The 18606-nt window shown below is 50.3% G+C and overlaps 1 protein-coding gene across 2 annotated transcripts in view; it reads right to left on the reverse strand.

The window, feature by feature from the left end:
* Window positions 1–18606, reverse strand: part of pio (piopio) — a 133079-nt gene that overhangs the window by 27857 nt on the left and 86616 nt on the right. For both annotated transcript variants that reach the window (XM_065450809.1, XM_065450803.1), the window contains exon 3: window positions 17168–17225. In XM_065450809.1, coding sequence (XP_065306881.1) covers window positions 17168–17225 — 58 coding nt within the window. The remainder of the gene's footprint in view (window positions 1–17167; window positions 17226–18606) is intronic.

Here is an 18606-nt window from a genome sequence, read left to right on the forward strand (position 1 = left end):
GTGTTTGAGCACGTAACCCGGGATGCTATTCTGAATACTGACAGATTCCTCGATATTGCAAAATCCTGTAATGGCGGCATTTTGAGCCAATCACAAAGGCGGTAGGAGCACTCTGGGTCAATCAGAGCCGACAAGATGCTGAATTCGAGAATATGGCGAAAGGTGACAATTTCTAGAGTAGCATGCCCGGTGCTTCCGTGACGCCGAAGTTAGACGCCACCAAAGTCGTATCCTTCGTTGGAGAAATCAAAAATGAGGCCTCAACTGACCGCGGACTCGCGCGAGGCTGCTGCCGCCGCCGCCGCCGAGCCTCGATCACAGATCTGGCTTTGCGCCAGCCTCCGTTTGTGGCCTGTTTGCGCGGATGTGCGCCCTCTCCTTGCCCAGGTGCTTAACGAGTATAAAATCTGCCGCACAAATTGTGCAACTGCGAAGAGAGTGCGGAGGCGGGCGGTCGCGTCGCACCTATGTTTAAGCCAGCGAATCTCTGCTGTACACGTCTCCCACCAGCTGTCCATACCGTGGGGGCACGCCTGAATCAATGCATATATAGGGAAACAGTTGTCTTCGTACAACTATCCCGTTTTTGCAACCCGCACCTTACACAGAAAAACAAAACTGAAATAAAAAACAGACAAACGTAATTGAATTAAATTCTGCTTTTTCCGTGCCAAAACCACTTTCTCTTTATGGGGCACGCCGTAGTGGAGGACTGCGGAAATTTCGACCACCTGGGGTTCTTTAACGTGCATGTAAATCTAAGCACATGGGTGTTTTCGCATTTCGGCCGCAATGAAATGGGGCCGCCGTGGTCGGGATTTATTCCCGCGACCTCGTGATCAACAGCCCAACACCATAGCCACTGAGCAACCACGGCGGGTGCATATAAACGTAGCAGCCATTGGCGAAGGCTTGCATATGCAGATGGTTTGCATAAAGATTTGAATAGGAACTTCTGTGTTAGTGCCGCGCTGCTTGCACTGTGTGGAATGTACAACCGCGAGCGAAAGTGTGCGAACCACTGCTTTCTCAACAACAACAACAACAACAACAATAATAATAATAATAATATCTTTGTTCTTTAGACGCACATGGAGAAAATTGGCGACTGTTCGTGTGGCAAAGTTTGGCGTTGTAGGAGTTGAGGAGGACGAGGGGATGAAAAACTTGGGAGGTTTATTTACATTATTTACAGTGAGAGTCAATTAACAGTCTTAGAGTCATTACGGGCGGCAGCAACTCGGACGCTGCGGCCCGCGGCAAGAAGCTCGAAAGAGATGAATTAAGGAATGCTCTAGGAATCATCTGGACTCCTCCCGGTCTGCGTCTTTTAAGCCCTTCGCTGTCGATAAGACACGTCACGTTCGGCCAATGGGAGAGCCCGCTCAGGTGGCGCCATTTTCGGCCAATGGTAGGCGCCCGTGCGATGGAGTCACACCCGGTGAAAAGAGTCGCTGCTCGTGTGTTTGTCCGAGGGCTTTCTTCTCCCTGCGGTCTTGCCTTGCTGACTTGCAATGCGCGGTCACCATAGAGGGAAGGGGGCGACGCCGCCAGGTTGTCACGGTGCATTACAGCCGTCTTTCTTCGGGACCCACTTTACCCGCAACAGTGCCAGGACGGAAGAGTCCCTTCCCTTCACTTTCGGGAAGCGCCAAGCAGTGAATAGCTCCACCGGCTGCACACGAAGTGGGGTCCGCCAACTTGTTTGCACGTGTCGTGCCTCAGGAATGTGGCATCCGTGTTTCTGCGCTCCCTAATTAGTGTGGTGCGATTCGATGTGGTCTGGGGAACTCGAAGTAGGCTCAGGAAACGGTCCCATATCTAACAGCGTGCAGAAGTCAATTTCAGGCTGCGTGAATAAGCTGCAAGGAACTCCTTCTGTCTTCGTCCATTTTCCTTCAGACCTGTACTTTTGTGGTATCTTGGAGGACGTCACACAAGCTTAGGCACGCGCCTTGCGAAGCAAAGTGACTCGCGCAACTTATTCTTAGAAAGACGGCTAGACGGACGTCGCCTCTCTCCCTCGGAACAGCTCGCGACCCTGCACCCGCCTCTTCCCGTTGGCTTTGTGCAGCACAGTGCGCGACGGCAACATCTTGCGTCATGCCGGGAGACGAAGTGACGTAATCGCAAAGAGTTGATCGTTGCTTCCTTTAAGACTGCCCTGCGACGTGAATTCATGTCTCTGTCTCTAGCAAGAGCGCACGAAACAAGGAACGTGCATTCCCCGGCAAGACCGTGTGCTAAATTTTCGATCGGCTATTCTACGACGTGCGTAGCGGTTAACAATCGTTCCCAAGTAAGCTGGCGTACGTCCGCTCCTGTGCCAGTCGTCGGCCCAAGGGCGCTGGCAATTTCCTCGAGCCTGCATGCATGGCAGTCGTTCGAAGAGCGTCACTTTGAGCTATTTGCATCAAATTTAGACTGTAAAGCGTAGTGCTGCACAGTGCGACGGAATATCAGCGGTAATACGGCTCATCCAGCGTTTTTATGAATACTTCAACAAAGAAAGACAAAATTGAAAGCAAAAAGAAAGAAAGAGAGGACCACGGCAGTGCGAATAGGTGTAACGTGTTGCGGTAGGCTCACTAGGCCCGTGCAAGAGACGTATGTGTCGAAGAGCGTACAGCAATCACTTCAGTATGTAGGTATAACCAAAGTTCGGAGCTTATTGTCGGGATGCGTTACGGCTGCACCCATCATTATTCTATGAAGCTACGTGTGAACCAAAACAAAAAAATTCCTCGACGTGTTGACGTATTTTGAGCGTCTACTCACACAAATTACTTTAAAATTCGTATTGCGTGGAGATAAAGTATCGCGGCGAACTGTTAAGCAATGCATGTACGGTTTCGGTACGGGGTAAACTGTCTGCGAATTCGTCGAGCCATGACAACAACACGCTCGCTCGCGTAGGCGCTCTCGCGGCCGTTGTGTATCGCGGAGGAATCCGCTTTCTCCGACGTACGAGGTTCAGCCTCGGAGAGTGGACCGGCTGCTTCCTATTGACTCGTGCATGCCGGGGTCAAGGTCTGCGCCGACACATTATCCCACCTGCTTATGGGGCATTGCGTAGCACGCTGCGTGAAGGAAAGAAATTACATCGTTGGCAGTTGACTGCCACCTTGTGGTTACATATTGCATGCAGTGGTACGGCGTATAATCTCTCATGCACACCTCAGAATTTCCCAGCCTCTCATTTTTCAAAATTCGGCAAGTAGTATTTATCTCATAGAATGAAACGAGAGATGCATTGAGTCGGTGCTGCGAAGAAAACTCTGCTCCTTTAATACCATAAGAATAAAAGGTTTGTTCATGTATGGAAAGTCGCGGACGAGTGGCAAAACAACGGTACGAAAACAGATCTCTCCGAAGCAGGCGTTTCTTTTTCCGGAATCAGAACGAAAACGTATACGTAATTTACAGTATAATTACAATAGTGTATTTGCGCTCTTGTAATAACCTTTTTTTGTGTGTGTTCACACTATCCGGAGGCGTATATACTCTAGCACATTTGTGCCAGTTTTCCATCCATTGCAAAAGGCATTGACGATCTAATTAGTGGTATTCACTAGAGGCACCGTATAAGAAGCCGTAATTACGTGTTCGCCCTTGTCCATCGCAATGGGAACCGTCGCTCGCCTTTGCGCACCATCTTTCGCGTGCCCGCAGTATAACTCGGCCCGAATGTGATGAGATTCTGCACTCGCCACGTCAAATATATTGGAAATCTTTCTCTGACGCGGCCCGAACAGCAGCACAGCCGCCACTTTTAGAAATAGTGAAATTGTGCTGAATCATGATAACTCGCAAGGAAATAACGGTGTACATTATTCGCAGTAGGTTCCCTTTAACCGCTTATTTTGTCTGTATGCATGTTTCTATGTTTTGCAACCTGACTCTCTACGCCTGTCTGTGACCAGACTACATAGGCGTTTTGGGGCCTTTATTGTGTTGTGGGTGCCGCCTAGCGCAATGTGTCGTGATTCTTTCATTCCCTTCTTTTTTTCTTTCAGCATCATCTCGTCCTCCTTATTCTATGTTAATATTAGCAGTAACATACCTAGTTTCAGCATCATTCGTGTTACTACATTCCCTTGTAAGCGAAACGGGAGTAGCCGGAGCCACTGGCAGGCGCCATAGTGTGCTCGTGCGTTGTGAAAAAGAGAGCCGGCCGGGCTGTCCGCGCGAGGGACACGCGGCCTTGACGATGCGCGCCGACGGCACACGGCCCGCGAAGGAATGCTCGAGGACGTCAGCTGGGCGAGAAGGCGCGGCCCGGCCAGGTGGGTCCCCCGTCTTCTGCCACGCCTGCGACCACGTTGCCGCGACAGAGGCAGTCGCACAAACAGCGCGCTCAGTGGCACTGGTGCCCGCGCTGAGGCGCGCCGAGAGTGCGGGAACTGAGCGTTGCTTGCGCGGCCGCTTCCCCCTCGGTCTCGTCACGAGAGTCCTTTCAGGAAAACTGCACAGCCATTTGGCATCTCGCACGGATGTTCGACAGTTCCTCAAGGTTGAGTGAGTAGAATAGATAGAACAGAAGACGTCTATAACAAAGTGGTGGTATGCATTGCTTGTTCTCTTTTATCTCGTTTTCCCCCGTTTTTCTTTTTTAACGCATTATTCGATCGGCAGCGAGATGCAACAAATCACGGAAAACGACGCGCTGGCCCTGCATGCACAGGATAAGGATGACCTAGAACCTAATATTCTAGTTTGCACTTTGTAAACGTGCAGTTATTTCTGATACCAAGGGTTTCCGCACAAATAGGCGTTATCTTGCTTACTTATGAGAATGACTTGGCAGAACATGGACTTTAAGACGAAGGTAGAAGTAGTGAACGGAACCACAGAAATTCAAGACTGTATGCAAAAGGTAACATGCAATACACGAACAAATCACTAATCGATTTTAGCATTAGAGGACAGTGTATTATTGTGTAACCGCCGGACACTTTATGTCTTAGCAGGACATGGTGTGTTTCATAATGGTAATCACTCAGCTAGCACACCACCATCACGAAGACAGTGTAGCATCTACGCTGCAGAGGCATCGCGTTAGTGCGGACACACCACCTAAACCGAAATACCTGGTTTCTGTGCACTCGTACGTACATCCAGTTACCTGCCCTCTGTATCATCGCTTTCATCGCTGAGTGTCACTGAAACGAATGCAAGAGGGCGTCTTATTCTGCGGCTTCCAAGCTTCAGTGTTATAGACTCCTACTGAACACCGATTGCACTGATTGTATGTCTGAAAGCCTTTCTCGAACTCATCTATTTGACGCCGAAGGTAACTGCGCTATATATTAATTTAAATCCGGGGTTTTACGTGCCAAATCGACGACACGGTTATGAGGCACGCCGTAGGGGGGACTCCGGAGCGATTTTGACTCCCTGGGCTTTCTTTAACGTGCACAACTTGAAGGGGCAGAACAGCCCGGCAAAGACAGAAAGAAGGAAAGACACAGATACAAACACAACGCTTTCTGTCTTTGTCGTCTTGCGCTGCCTCTTGAAGATGTTCAACCGGTACCAACTTGCCCAAATGTCGATTCTTTAACGTGCACCTAATGCACAGTACACGGGGGGTTTCGCACCACACCGCCGTCGAAATTCCGCTACCGCGGGCGGGGTTCGATCGCGCGCTCTCGGGCTCAGCAGCGCAACACCAAAGCCGCTACGCCACCCCAGTGAGTTACGCTGTATTTGCATATGTTGAATCGTCAGTGGCAAATAATGCATATATTATACAAATCCAGTATGCAGCATTTCACTCTGAAGTAAGAAAAAAAAACAGAAATCTTTTACGATTGCTTGCATTGTCGCCCTGCGGAGTTATAACGTCGGTATATCAAGCACTGTAGTTCTCGAGTAGTTCTTCTCGCACCATCTCAGTCACAGAAACCTTATAAGCCACTGCATTTATTTCTCGCGTTCTCCACCAAGTGTCGACATGGCACCCATACAGGTACCTGAAGAGGCTCGCCGCCCACGTCCTCTACTATTCGACTCAATCGTTATACGTACTGTATCTTGCTTAATGCCTACCGCGGTTCAAATTTCGACAACCCCATGTGCCCAAGGATTGCGCTGGTAGCGGTGTCAGACACGCCTAAAGCCGCCCTTTACCACCAATCCCTTCTTGCCTTGAAGGTTGTAATTGATGTCTGATCTAAAGCATACTGCTACTTTTACAAACGTGACACCCATGGTAATGTTAGACGTGTAGCACCAACTTCAAGGGAACGCAGAACATAAGTGACTTTCAATGCATGGCATGCGTAGCCGAAGCCACAGGACGCTTCCGACGCTGCATTTCTCGTAATAGTGGCGAGTTTTTCGTACCTTTAACCCTATAATATGGCGCTGTAGAGAGAGAGAGAGAAAGGCAAAGAAATGACAAGGAGGTTAACCAGGGGTTATCTCCGGTTGGCTACCCTGTACTGGGGGAGGGGCAAAGGGATGCGATAGGCGAGAGTTATCGGTCAGTAAAACGGCGCTCGCCGTTCAGGCGGCAATGGAACAGTGATTACGGGTCACGCTCAAGGGACGCGCGAGCGTTGGCACAAACGACTTCTGGTGCGCTGGTATCGGGCGCGCTTCGGCCCTCTCGATGCCCCGAGGGATGGCGGCTCGCCCACCACGCCGGCATGACCACACTCGAGAAAGTCGCGCCATCCCGAGTCGCCGATCTCGTCACTCGCGAGGGAAAATCCGCTGGCAAGTTTCTCACAGAGCATAAATTGCGCGGTGCGTGCCACGCGCGACAAAGAGGTGCGTCGCGCTCATCGAGCAGCGTTGTCACGTCTCTCCGAGCCAACGAATTCTGCAGTCCCTCTCCGCCTCGTTTCTTCTTGTTTTCCGCTTGTTTCCCTGCTACACATTCAGCTATGCGCGTTCTTTTTTTAGGCGGGCGGCGTGTGTGATGCAAGGTCGAGCCGCGCCAGACCTCCTTCTGCATTCTCGACCAGCCCTTGCCTCGCGCAGATATCCGACAGTGGGGAGAACGGAACGGCAATAGCGGTACTTTTTACGGTGACTTATGATAAAAGCTCCCGAGATGAAACCGCCGATTGTTATTCACTTAGCGCCCCTCGCTTTTCGCTTCCACGACCTCGCCTTGTGCTTCTGCCAGACACGGGTCTGGCAGATTGCTCACTTTCAGAGTGAGCGTCTTCAACGCCGAGACTTTGAAATATTTTTATTGGAGCACCAGCGATATGTTCGTTTACTTCAGTGGAAGCTATAGCTGTTTTGTATTTTTTTTTGTCTCCGATACTGGCGGAAAAATCTGTAATTCTTGCGACACACTGGCTGTGTCAGGAATCACTCGTGCCTTTTTTATTGTCTCCAATATTGTTGCCAACCTTGATATAGCCGATGTAGAATAGGCTAGCGCGTCAGGTCTTTTTCTTTTTGCCGATATTCTTAGCGTTGGAACATTCTGATCACGATGCGCTACAGCGTACATGCTAGAACATTATGACGTGAGCGGATCAGGCGTATATCTATATTTGATACTCGTAACGGGCTGTACCGCTCCCCCAGAGAAAAAAAAAAACGAAAGAAGACAAAGGTGAATACTAATTATGAGATCATATAGACCTATATAAGCTGCCCATTTCAAAAAGTCCTTGCAAGACGGGATTTTCAGAACATCAATAATAAATATTTATAGAAATCTTGCCTTCACAACGCATATATAGTGATGGGAATGGAACGCGTGATGCTTTTGAACGGGATAGTTCTGTGATTAGGTGCCAAGGTGTGCTGACACGTGTTGTTCCTTTACGCATGGAGATTTAAGTGCCTCAGGCAGGCATATCGGTACACACAGTTGTTTTTTACATATGCTTTTTTTTCCTTTTCGGTTAAACTATACTAAGCCACGAGCGCTCAGCATTTGCCTATCGAGTATTTTGCTTTTCGTCGGTCATCGGCCAGCGTAAAATCTCTCCACCGTAGAAGTTTTGGCAATTCGAACTACCTAAAAGAATTCGCTGACAGTTACCGCCTACTCGGTCCAGGGATAGCCCATATTTGAATTGATCTTGTTTCAGTCTCACAAGAAACGGCGCCAGGCATATTTGATTGATTAACTGATCCAGTTATTGACTGAGTATTTGATTTAAACGTCCAATCACTGAAAGTACAGGGCAGTAAAAAAAAAAGAAAGAGGTAAGAAATTTGATATTTAAAATATAAACGACATAAGGTTTCTTGCAACATTTAGATTGCCTGTAGACGCGGGCACATTAAAACAGTAAGAAACCAACAGCTACGGGAGGGAAGGAGCCGTTTGGCTCGTTAGCCCCTTGCCACTTCTCAGACTATCCCTCATCTAAAGGAGGAAGCATACTTTCTTAATTCTGTCATCCAGAGATCACAGTTATGCAAATGGCCACGTTCGCGCTGCTCATCATCCGTCTTTTATTCTCCCTGTATTTTATTGATTACAAGTATTAAAAAGACATGCGAAATTTAGATATTTAAAGCAGAATTTGACCATATGCGTCATTTGAATGCATCAACTAATGACTTTTTTAACTACCGCACTTTTAGAGTGCACGCACCACCTACGATGTGTGAACGGGTGAACCGCTCATTTTCACTAACCTATACTCTCGTGGTCGGTATGTATTCCTCTCTGAGTAAAGGCCGTCGTCGTGTACGGCTGCAGCCGCGCTCTAACGTTCGCGGTGGGCTCACACGTGCGTGAGACCTCTCGCGTGTCCGCAGGCACGCGGCCACGCGTTCATCTCAACGGGAGCCACGTTTCCTTCGGCGCAGTTCAGTTCCGCCAGGCGGCGAAGCAGTCGCGCAGGCGACAGCGCACGCATGACCCGCGGTGGCCGGCTGCCGTGGGGCGCAGCCGGGCGTCGTCGTCCGAGACCCGTTGGGTGGCGTGTCGGCATTCGCATCGCTCGGACAGCGCCTATCCGCCACCTCAGTGCCGATGAAGCGAGACGTCGGGAATTTCACGGCCGTCAGGGGGCGCGAGGATTCCTTCGGTTACGTTACTTGGCACCGCCGCCGTTTGTGGCTGGGGAAGCGTAACCCAGAGACAACTAAGCGAGTCGCGTTATCGCTAACAAAAGGAACTGTGCGCTGATGTTAGATTACTCGGCTTTGTGACCGCGTTACCCTAAGAAGAATGACAAGACGGAAAGAATTACTGGCTGTCGCGTCTGTTACGAGATCAGCTTCTCATGCATAACTATCTTGATCTTAAGCAAATAATAGAAGCGTCGTTAAAGTGGCAATTTAAATTGTCGTGTTTTTTCTGCCATTATAGCTCAATGTCTCGGACGCAACGGGAAGGATTATTGACTTAACTTATTCAGCAAACACCAGTTCAGATCGCTATTAGCTTAAAAGCCTCAGAGTGGGCAAGATAGATGCAGTAGTTCTCCTTTCTTTCCACGTGCGACTCTTGTATATTCAAACATGGGACACCGAATAAATGCGATAAGCAATGTGCCACACAATGCCACACATTCCGGCTTCCCGAGTTTTACACAATGCGTCAGAAGAGGGGGCAATGAAACGACCGTAAAGTGACAGGCTCCTAAATAAATGGGTGCCACATACTGCTCTAAAAACGGTCCGTTGTCTGGAAAAATAAACTACAGCACGATAATGAGGCTTGCCACACAGACTCAAACGACCAACGTATACGCCACCGCCAACTTCTGCATTTGCGCGCCCTCCGCGTTTTCCCGCACTTTGCAGCTCTCGTTTGGTCGCGATGAGTTGTGCTAGCAGCTCTCCAGTCGGCCTCAGCCCCCAGTCTCGTCATTCACCCACGTAGTCCAGCGCAGGGTGAGAAGCTCTGTTTGCAACGAAGCCTCCTCGCGTTTGGAACGTTAGACAACACATTTCAGCAACTGTTCCTCGAGGGGCAACGACGCTTCGCTGCACGAAAGCTGTGCCTCTTTTAAGGCTTCTTGGAGACAACCTGAGTACAGCGTTCATTTTCTTCTCTCCTTGCTGTTTTATTTTGCTCGAGCAGAACGATGTGTACTCGCACCACTATTCGCTCGTGCCGTACAGTCGCCAACCAGCCTACACGCATAACGATAAAAAAATAAAAGATGTAACTTAAGAATTCTTTTAAATTTTTTTTTGTGCAACCAGTGCTTTCGACTTGAACGAAAGGAACAACCCTGTCTTCGAAAAATAACATATTCTGAAAGAAAAAAATGATCTGACTCAGTTTAAATGCCCTTTGAAGGGGGTTCTTAAAGGGCCCCTCACCAGGCCACATCGCAAATTTTGGTTATACGCTGGAAGTTGTTACGTGTATCCTAGGGGGCGTTCTGCCGCAAGTGTTCTTAATGTTGATTCCTTAATAGCCGAGATAAATATTTCAACGCCGCGAGCCCATGATTTCAGGAGGCGAGTGGCACCGCCAACCTAACGCTCTCTCCAGTTGCCCCGTCGAGCCTCCGCAAGGGAAATGCCTTCCCAGCGTGCTCCCAAACCGGAGCCGGAGGATCGCGTGACACATACGTCACGGGCCCCGCCTTCTTTATTTTTTTCTCTCGCGTTCTTGCTGCGCTGACTATCGCGCGCACGACCTCTTGCATTTGATTCGTTTCGCGCACTGCACGATTTTGTGTGCTGTGCGCAGCAACACCTGACTACAAGTCAGTGCTACACGAACACTGAAGCACACGCACCGGATCACACAGCATGATCGGGCGCTGGAACATGGTAGAAAATGACAAAGTTGTGCTCTTTGAGCGCGCGACTCCGCGACATGGGAACAAGGAGACGAAACAGAAGTACATCTCTCTTGCTAAGGCATGAAGTGAAACAAGGACACGCAGAGATTCGGTTTGTAGGTTTTACTTTTTCTCTAAACTTTAATTCGGCTATTGAAGCAACAGATCAAACAATTGATGTTGCCTTGAATAATTCTCCAAGTCACGTGCCACTGTGAATGACGTCACAGCACAGTGAACTACGTAAGCGCACTTGCGCGATCTATGTCGACTCTCCGGTTGGGAGCGCGGCGTTTTGATAGAAATTTAAAGGGTCAGACAACCGCTCGGAACATGAATCGGGATATCCCGGCTAAGGGAAAGGGTGCCTATTGTAGCGGCTAAAGCGTCATGTCGTTTCTCTTTAAACGCAGATTTATGTTTTTATTTCTTCTCTAGAAGTCGCGAAAAATGACCTTTGGCATCCCCCGCGGGAACATGAAGATGTCTAAGAGGCCTATCACGTGACTTTCTATTGGTGTGCGCAGTTCCTGGTCTCTATATTAGTGTTGAAATGCAGTACATTTTTTTCTGTTATAAGCCTTTTCTAATTTACAATGTGCAGATAGGCCTTCGCCTGTAAGGTGTAGAAAAGGGGCGCTGCCGTCGCCTTCGTTTTCGGCGAGTTGGCTTGGCTCGTTTACCGACAGATCAATGACGACGGGGTGCAGCCAGCCATGACGCAGGCGTGTACGGCAGCAAAAATGCGGTACAAATATAAGAAAGATCTGTACAATAACGCAAACTTATTGTACCAGCTTTTGATTTTCAAAAGTGGTTGAAATTGTCAAAATTCGGGTGGTTAGCCACAGTTACACTCACTCCTGTGAAAGCAGAGCGTTGGGCGGCTTTCCCAATGTACGAGGCGGGCTATCGACATCGCTCTCACTTCTCAGCGTTGCTGGAGGAGGGACGCTTACTTTCTTAGAGGGTGCTCAGATCGAAAAATTATGCCTACAAGAAATCCACGCGCCTTTCGTAGTAACCACTGCGGGTATGCACACACCCGAGCGTGAGCTTTGCGTTGCGCCATCAAAAACTGGGTCCTTAAAGATCGGTTGTCAGTCCCTTTAAGCACTTTCCGCAGAGCGTACGGATGTGTTACTTAGCACGCACGATGGCTAGCGCGCATTGTATGTGCTGCGCTTGTCAGCTCAAAATGGCCAGACCTGTTGAGGCTTGAGGTGAGATTTGAGGCTCCGCGCTTGAGTTTATCCTTGCTGCAGTAGATGCGAGTGCAGGCTTGCTGCTTTCCACGCAGGCAAGACAAATAAGCAAATAAGCAAGACAGACGTTGGTTATAAACGCAACAGAGAGCAAAAGTGCACCACTTCGTGAAACTTACTACACGCAAGTAATGACTACCGTGCAACCGCCTGCGTTCTTGCGCCACTGGAACACTTCCCAAGCGGCGCGCAGGTCGCGTTCACCTACGAGCTTCCAGTTAGCACTCAGGCGCAATTCGGATTACAGCACTTGAGCAACGAGAACGAAATGGGGTCAACGCTACACCCGCTTTAGCAGTAGGGGGAACGAGAGAGATACAATGCTCTTTAATGAAATTCTGTCGGCGTGTACGCAGGCGCTACATTCTACTCTGCATAGGGAATAGGATCGGGGAAAGAAAGGCTCCAGGAGCAGTAAGACAGGAAAAGGAAAGTAAAACAAAGGCAAGAACGTATATGATAACGGCCTGTAGAGGCGAAACAAATGTGATGGTAATAATGTAAATAGGCTTGTCAATTAAGCCAGTGTATGGATTGAATGAAAAAAAAGAAAATTTAAAGCTTGACGCAGCATTGAAGGGAGAAGGCATGAGACCTAGTGCGCTTCCAGAGATTTAGTGATGAAAAGTTACGACCCCACGATGTTGCGTGGGCCTGCGCGTGAAAGTTATGCACGTGTTAGCTGGACACTTACGCATCCGCCAGAAACCGAACACTGAGAAACTACGTATGCACGAGCTGAAAAAGAAACGAAGTACACTCAGTCACACGCATTCTGTGCTGCCTCCCCCCCTCCTTTCCCCGTCCAGACTGACAGCGCTTGGTCGCGCTGATCGCACGCTGGCCACCATTCCTCTTGGTCGTGGTCTGGAGTACTGCTTGCACCTCCACCCTCAGAGCAGCTCCTTTGTTTAACTCCGGAGCAAATGCAACCAGTGCGCCGTGCTCATCGTCGGACGCCTTCTGGAGAGAGAAGCGTCAGGAACATCCCGGCGTCGTCGACTTCCCCCTCTCGCTTCCTCCCACCCCTGGCGAGCTAATGGGAGAAGAGCACGCGTGAGGACGCCTACGCCGATCGGCAAGCGCGTCGCGTACTCCTCCAAGTGTCTGCTACCTCGCGCTCTTTCTTTCGCCGCCAGCTCGGCACCTGACGAGCGCGCCATTGCGCGGCCCCGAGCGAGGCCCGACCTTGGACGCCCCTCCCTCCTCGCCCTGGACACACACAATAACACGGATCCGCCGTTGGCCGCGCTAGCAGCTGACCCGTTCCTCTGCTGCCGGCGGCGGCACGCACGGCGGACGCCCGTGTGTGTCCGAGAGCGTCGGTTTGGCACGCAGCTGGGCGCCGGGCAACGGGTCGGTCACGCCTAGTCGCGCCAAGTCACGCCGAAACGCAGAGATCCCGGCAACCCTCCTTCCTTCCGCTTTTCTTCGGAGGTGTCAGCGCGGCGCACTGTTGCTGAAATTCATCGAACTGCGAGCACCCAGACGTGGAGGGGCGCGCAAGGCGCCTGTCTTGTTTCCGCACCAATTGTTGCTCGGGTGAGTTGGTTACGATGTAGCAGAGGCGTAATAACACCATTTTCGCGCACGGCATACAAGCGGGAAGAGCAGGGCGGGTGTCATTGTTGGATCTATTTGTGAGTCTGCGCCTGCCTGTTTGAGCAAACACTGCACTTGAACGTCTGAGAGCCAAGAGCCCCCCCCCCCCTTTTTTTTTTCCCTGAGTCTAACAAATACGGAAAGATCTGTCCGAAACACGAAATAATAGTGTGATAGAACAGCAAGGATATATCTTGCGTGCTCATTTTGCTGTCTTTCTCAAACAACACAAACTGGGATACTAGTCTGGAGTAGTTAACAGAACATAGCCCCGTTGAGAACTCGAGTGATGTTGCTCCCTGCTACAACCGAACAAAGGACGAAGGACTAAGAGGCAGGTTGCGTGTATTCCGCGAGGGTGTGCATTGTCGAAGCGCCCACGAACATCCGCAGTTCCTGACGATGAGAAGGCGAAATGAAGCTTCAGCAGAACAATGCTCGGCGTGAAACGGCGTCCCCGTTAATAGCAGCTTCCTGACTTGGTGCCTCGCTGACCTCAAGCACATCGGCAAGCCACTGTGCGCTAAGCGACTTAAACATTCTGGGGCTCTGCGAGGACCCTCGCACCAGACACCCTCCTCCTCCTCCTCCTCCCAGACAAGGTACACGGGCCTGCTTGCGGCGTGTGGGGGTGGGAGGGTGGCGCAGGCAGGGGATCGGAGTGCGTACGTTTTGCGACCTGGCGCCGGCTTCGCACAGTCGACACGCATGCGTGAACCCGCATGGAATGAAGATTCCAGCGTGGTCACGCGTCGATGCTGTGCTCTCTTGCTCTGCCCGGAAGAGGGTGGAATCGCAGCGGGCCTGCACTGGTTAATTTTGCACGCTCGCGGAAGTCGTCGGCACCAAGGACTGCCTCTTAGACCGACGAACAGTGTCGAGAACAATGACCAGCAATATAAACCAGAATAAAGACCGGTGACATGACGCGACCGTATGAAAAGGCGCGAACGTTGGAAATTGTGGCAACTTCAAACTTCTTTCTTTTCTTTTTTTGAGTGCGGCACTTTTACGTCATAGAAACATCACAACATTTTTGCACAGAAAATATTAGTACGGTACTTCAGCTTGCAGACAGTTTAAGACGAAGCTACGTAGCGCCGGAAGTTGACAAAATTTCGGCTTGAACAAGTGAAGGAGTGAACAGAGCTTTAGATTAGGGGACGCAGGTGGCTTGCGTACGCAAGAACCACAGGTAACGCTACTGCGCATGCGCAGACTCCTACGTCTGGGTCTGCGCATGCGCAGTACCATCGCAGTTCTTGCGTACGCAAGCCGCGTAAGTCCCGTAATCTAGAACTAGGCAGTTTTAGTTGGGCGTCCGCGGCAGCTGTGCGCACGCAGCAAACCCGCGGTGACCTTAGTGCGCATGCGCAGTACGCAGGAGCACGCACGGATCTTGCGTGCGCGCGCAGCTTTTCAAAAGCTTTGTAGCGTCCGCTCCGGGCTTTGCGGGACGTTCTCGCGTGTTCTCGGGTGTCCACGAGAGCGCATTTTTCGATATCCCTCTTGCCGAAGATGTGACTCCGGCTTGTGGTTTGACTTCGCGGCGGCTGATATTGACTACACAGTTTCAGAAGGTGGCATATGGCGGCAATGAGTAGCACACTGCTGGTTCCTACGCGTGCAAGTCAGAAACCCCCTTCTCAACTTTTGCGTCGGGCCAACTACTGCCGTATCGCGCTTCGCTGCGAACGTGGGTGGTTGCGGACGCCCAACTAAAGCTGTCTAGTATGTATTGTTACGCATCACAAACAATATAAGGGTGAGAATATAGGCTGTCTTCTTGATAGGAAAAACATCCGCACAAGCCTCGGGGAAAACAAACAAGGACAACGCGAGTGGCGTGGCTCGTTTCCCTTTTCCATGCGTCCCTGTTTCTGCGCCTCCTCGTAAGCCGTGAACACACTTACCAACTTACTCAGGTTCACATGCTATTATTAAGTTCCATCATTTACGTCTAGAGTCCCGCGAAATTAGAGAAGTGCTTCAAAAAGGCAACGCAGTGCAGGGCTCCTATTCACAAAACAGAAAAAAAGACACCTTAAGCAAAAATTGCTTGTAAGAGCAAATTATAGCCAATCGTGAAGCTGGACATATCATTAGCGAAGGCGGTGGTCCAATGAAAAAAAAAATTACTTACGGGTAGGGACATGCTAATAAGACTGGGCTACCCAGTCGAATATGAGTCTACAAAACAGCGGGTTCCTCTACCCCTGAGGGAGAAGATCACGGTGGCCAGCATCCCGAGAAACATGCACCCTGAATACCACAGAGAAAGGAGGCGAGCGAGAGTGAAAGCTCTACGTAAGGCCTACGAAGGACCAAAACAAGGAGAGGTCCGATACACCGACGCGGCAAAGTACAAGAACAGAGCGGCCCACGCTATCAGCGTGATCAACGGCCAAGGACAAGAGGTAGCTGCGGCCTCGGTAAACACTACAGACATCGACTGCGCGGAAGAAACGGCGATAGCCCTGGCGGCCACTACGGGCCAGCGAGAGGAAGATCTAATCACAATCATCACCGACTCGCAAACAGCATGTAGAAATTACCAAAAGGGCCGCATTTCCAAACAAGCCTTGAGCATCCTCGAAAAACGAGACAATTTTCCTGAACTGTACATTGTCTGGGCCCCGGGACACGAGTCCCTGGCGGGTAATGTAGCGGCTAATGCCGCTGCCCGAGATCACATTCTCCGGGCTATCCCACCAGGTTCACGAGCACCGGTAGACCAACAAGATAGCGTCCCGAAAAGATACGCCGATATCCTGAGCCACTACAGGCTGAGTAGGAGGATCTATCCACCCCCGCATCCCCAGCTGACAAGAGAAGAGGCGGTGATGTTCCGAAAACTACAGACCGGCACATTCCCGCACGGCACTCTGCTACACGCGATGTACCCTACGACCTATACCCACAAATGCGCTTTCTGCTCTAGGCCCAATACCCTCTACCACATGGTATGGGAATGTCAGCAAAACCCATCGACACCGCCCATCACCGGACCAACCGTCGAGCAGTGGGAGGCCCAGCTGACAAGCTCGAGCCCTGAAGACCAGCATCGCCTGGTGAGCAGGGCCAAGTTATCAGCTCAGGCCCACGGCATCCTGGACTAGGGAAGCCGCCCACCTCGGACGATTTTACCGTCGGCTCATTTCTACTAATAAAGTTTATTCCTCCTCCTTATCAAAGAGAGCCTTTGTGAATCCGGCCCCAAATTTTGGGACTGTAGGATTTTGTACCTTAACTGCAAATAGCTACAGTCTGCACTTAGATCATTGTGTCGTACGGTGCGCCATTAAGTCATCTACAGGATTGGCATTAAGAAACATCACGGTAATTCTTTAGTTTTATTTGTGTGTGCGTGTGTGCGTGTGTGTGTGTGTGCGTGTGCGTGTGTGTGTGTGTGTGTGTGTGTGTGTGTGTGTGTGTGTGTGATACGAGTAGCCTTGCTTGGAGAGATACTAATTGGCTTATTGTATGGTCACAGGGAACGCGCTGTGCGCAGCGGTGACATGCACACAGAGTGCACTACACACGTCACGAAAGCATGTCAGCATGACTCACCAATTTTAGCCGAGACGGCCGTTTCTTCCTGTGCAGTGGTACATGTCCCCAGGAACGCCTGCGAGAGCGAGAAAAAAAAGACATCTTTTTTACCCAAAACTAGCTTCCGTGTTTACCTGATTAACCAGCAACCAAAATGCGGTTTGAAATAGAACAGTATTCAGGAAAATAAATAAAAAAAATGAAGCTAAACATGAACGCGGCTTCCCAGTTATAGCGATGACAAAAGTACTATTGCGCTAAGGAATTCGCTCCTCTTCCTTACGAGAACGGTGGTGTGATAGTGTGACGTGTCAACGCATATAGGTGTTTGCGTCATTAGATCCTTCCTATAGAGAGCGCACGAAAATTCCTATATTAATATAATAGATGCAAGAGCAAAAAAGACTGCGCGAGGAACAATGCATTTCAAGCACAGAACAGAAGCAAACCGCGGCTTCTTCACTCCAGTTGCGTAATTGTTACTACTGTTATCCGTGGCAGTGACAAGAATTCCGACATGAAGACCGAATGACGTATTAAAAGTCAAAGTTCAGAGCAAATTCTACTGTTTCAGTGCTAACTAATAATCATACTGTTTGATACATTTCTTATTTCGACCTTAAATGTTAGCAGTGACCCGAGAAGAACTTTACCAAGCTTTGTATTGTTTTGATCGCCTTTGTAAGAAGAGCTTTGAACGCGAACTTACTGAACAAGAAAACTGAACAAGAAAAGTATTACTTGAATGGTTAGCTTGCAGTGCACTTAGAGAACTTTGTGTAGCTTACCGAGCGAACGTTGTGTAGATTACTATATCAATCGCCCGATAGAAAGCGTTTACGACGTGCAGGAGCGTTGGCATACCTGCAGAGAAGCTAATTATAACTGCGAACGATGGCCTCCACTCTTAATGTGGGCCACTCACAGTTTGGAAAATTAGCGGCCAATCAGACGCGACGCCGCTGCGAGGTGCAAACGCTCACGTAATAATTCAATCAGGGACCTCCTCCCATGGGTGGAAAAAAGAACGAGGGCCTGCTCGCGAGCGAGCGAAAACGATGCTCGCGTCTTCCCCATTTCGAACCCGTCGGCGATGCGTGATGAATGGCGCAATCGCACTCGGCTAATTGCACCCCTTTGGGTCCGAGAGCCCTTCGGACACGCCCCTGTGCCGCATCGCGGGGGAAAGTGGTGGACGCGTGGGACTGGTCGCGGCGGCGCCTCTTGCGACCGCCGAGGTTTCCGGACCAGCCGGTCAGCGGGTCAGGCGGACGCTGGCTTTGATTATGTGCGGCCACCATTGCGCCCAAAACGTGCCCCATGTGTGTGTAAACAACCCAGGGCTATTACGACATTGCTTTTTAACACGCGGACGTGCAAGATTCATGCCTACCCGACCGACGAGATAAATAGTTGCCTGCAGAAGTGGCATTTGGGTACGGCCGCGGCGCACAGAT

Source organism: Dermacentor albipictus, chromosome 4 (genome assembly GCF_038994185.2).
Source record: "Dermacentor albipictus isolate Rhodes 1998 colony chromosome 4, USDA_Dalb.pri_finalv2, whole genome shotgun sequence".
In the NCBI taxonomy this organism is placed as follows: domain Eukaryota; kingdom Metazoa; phylum Arthropoda; class Arachnida; order Ixodida; family Ixodidae; genus Dermacentor; species Dermacentor albipictus.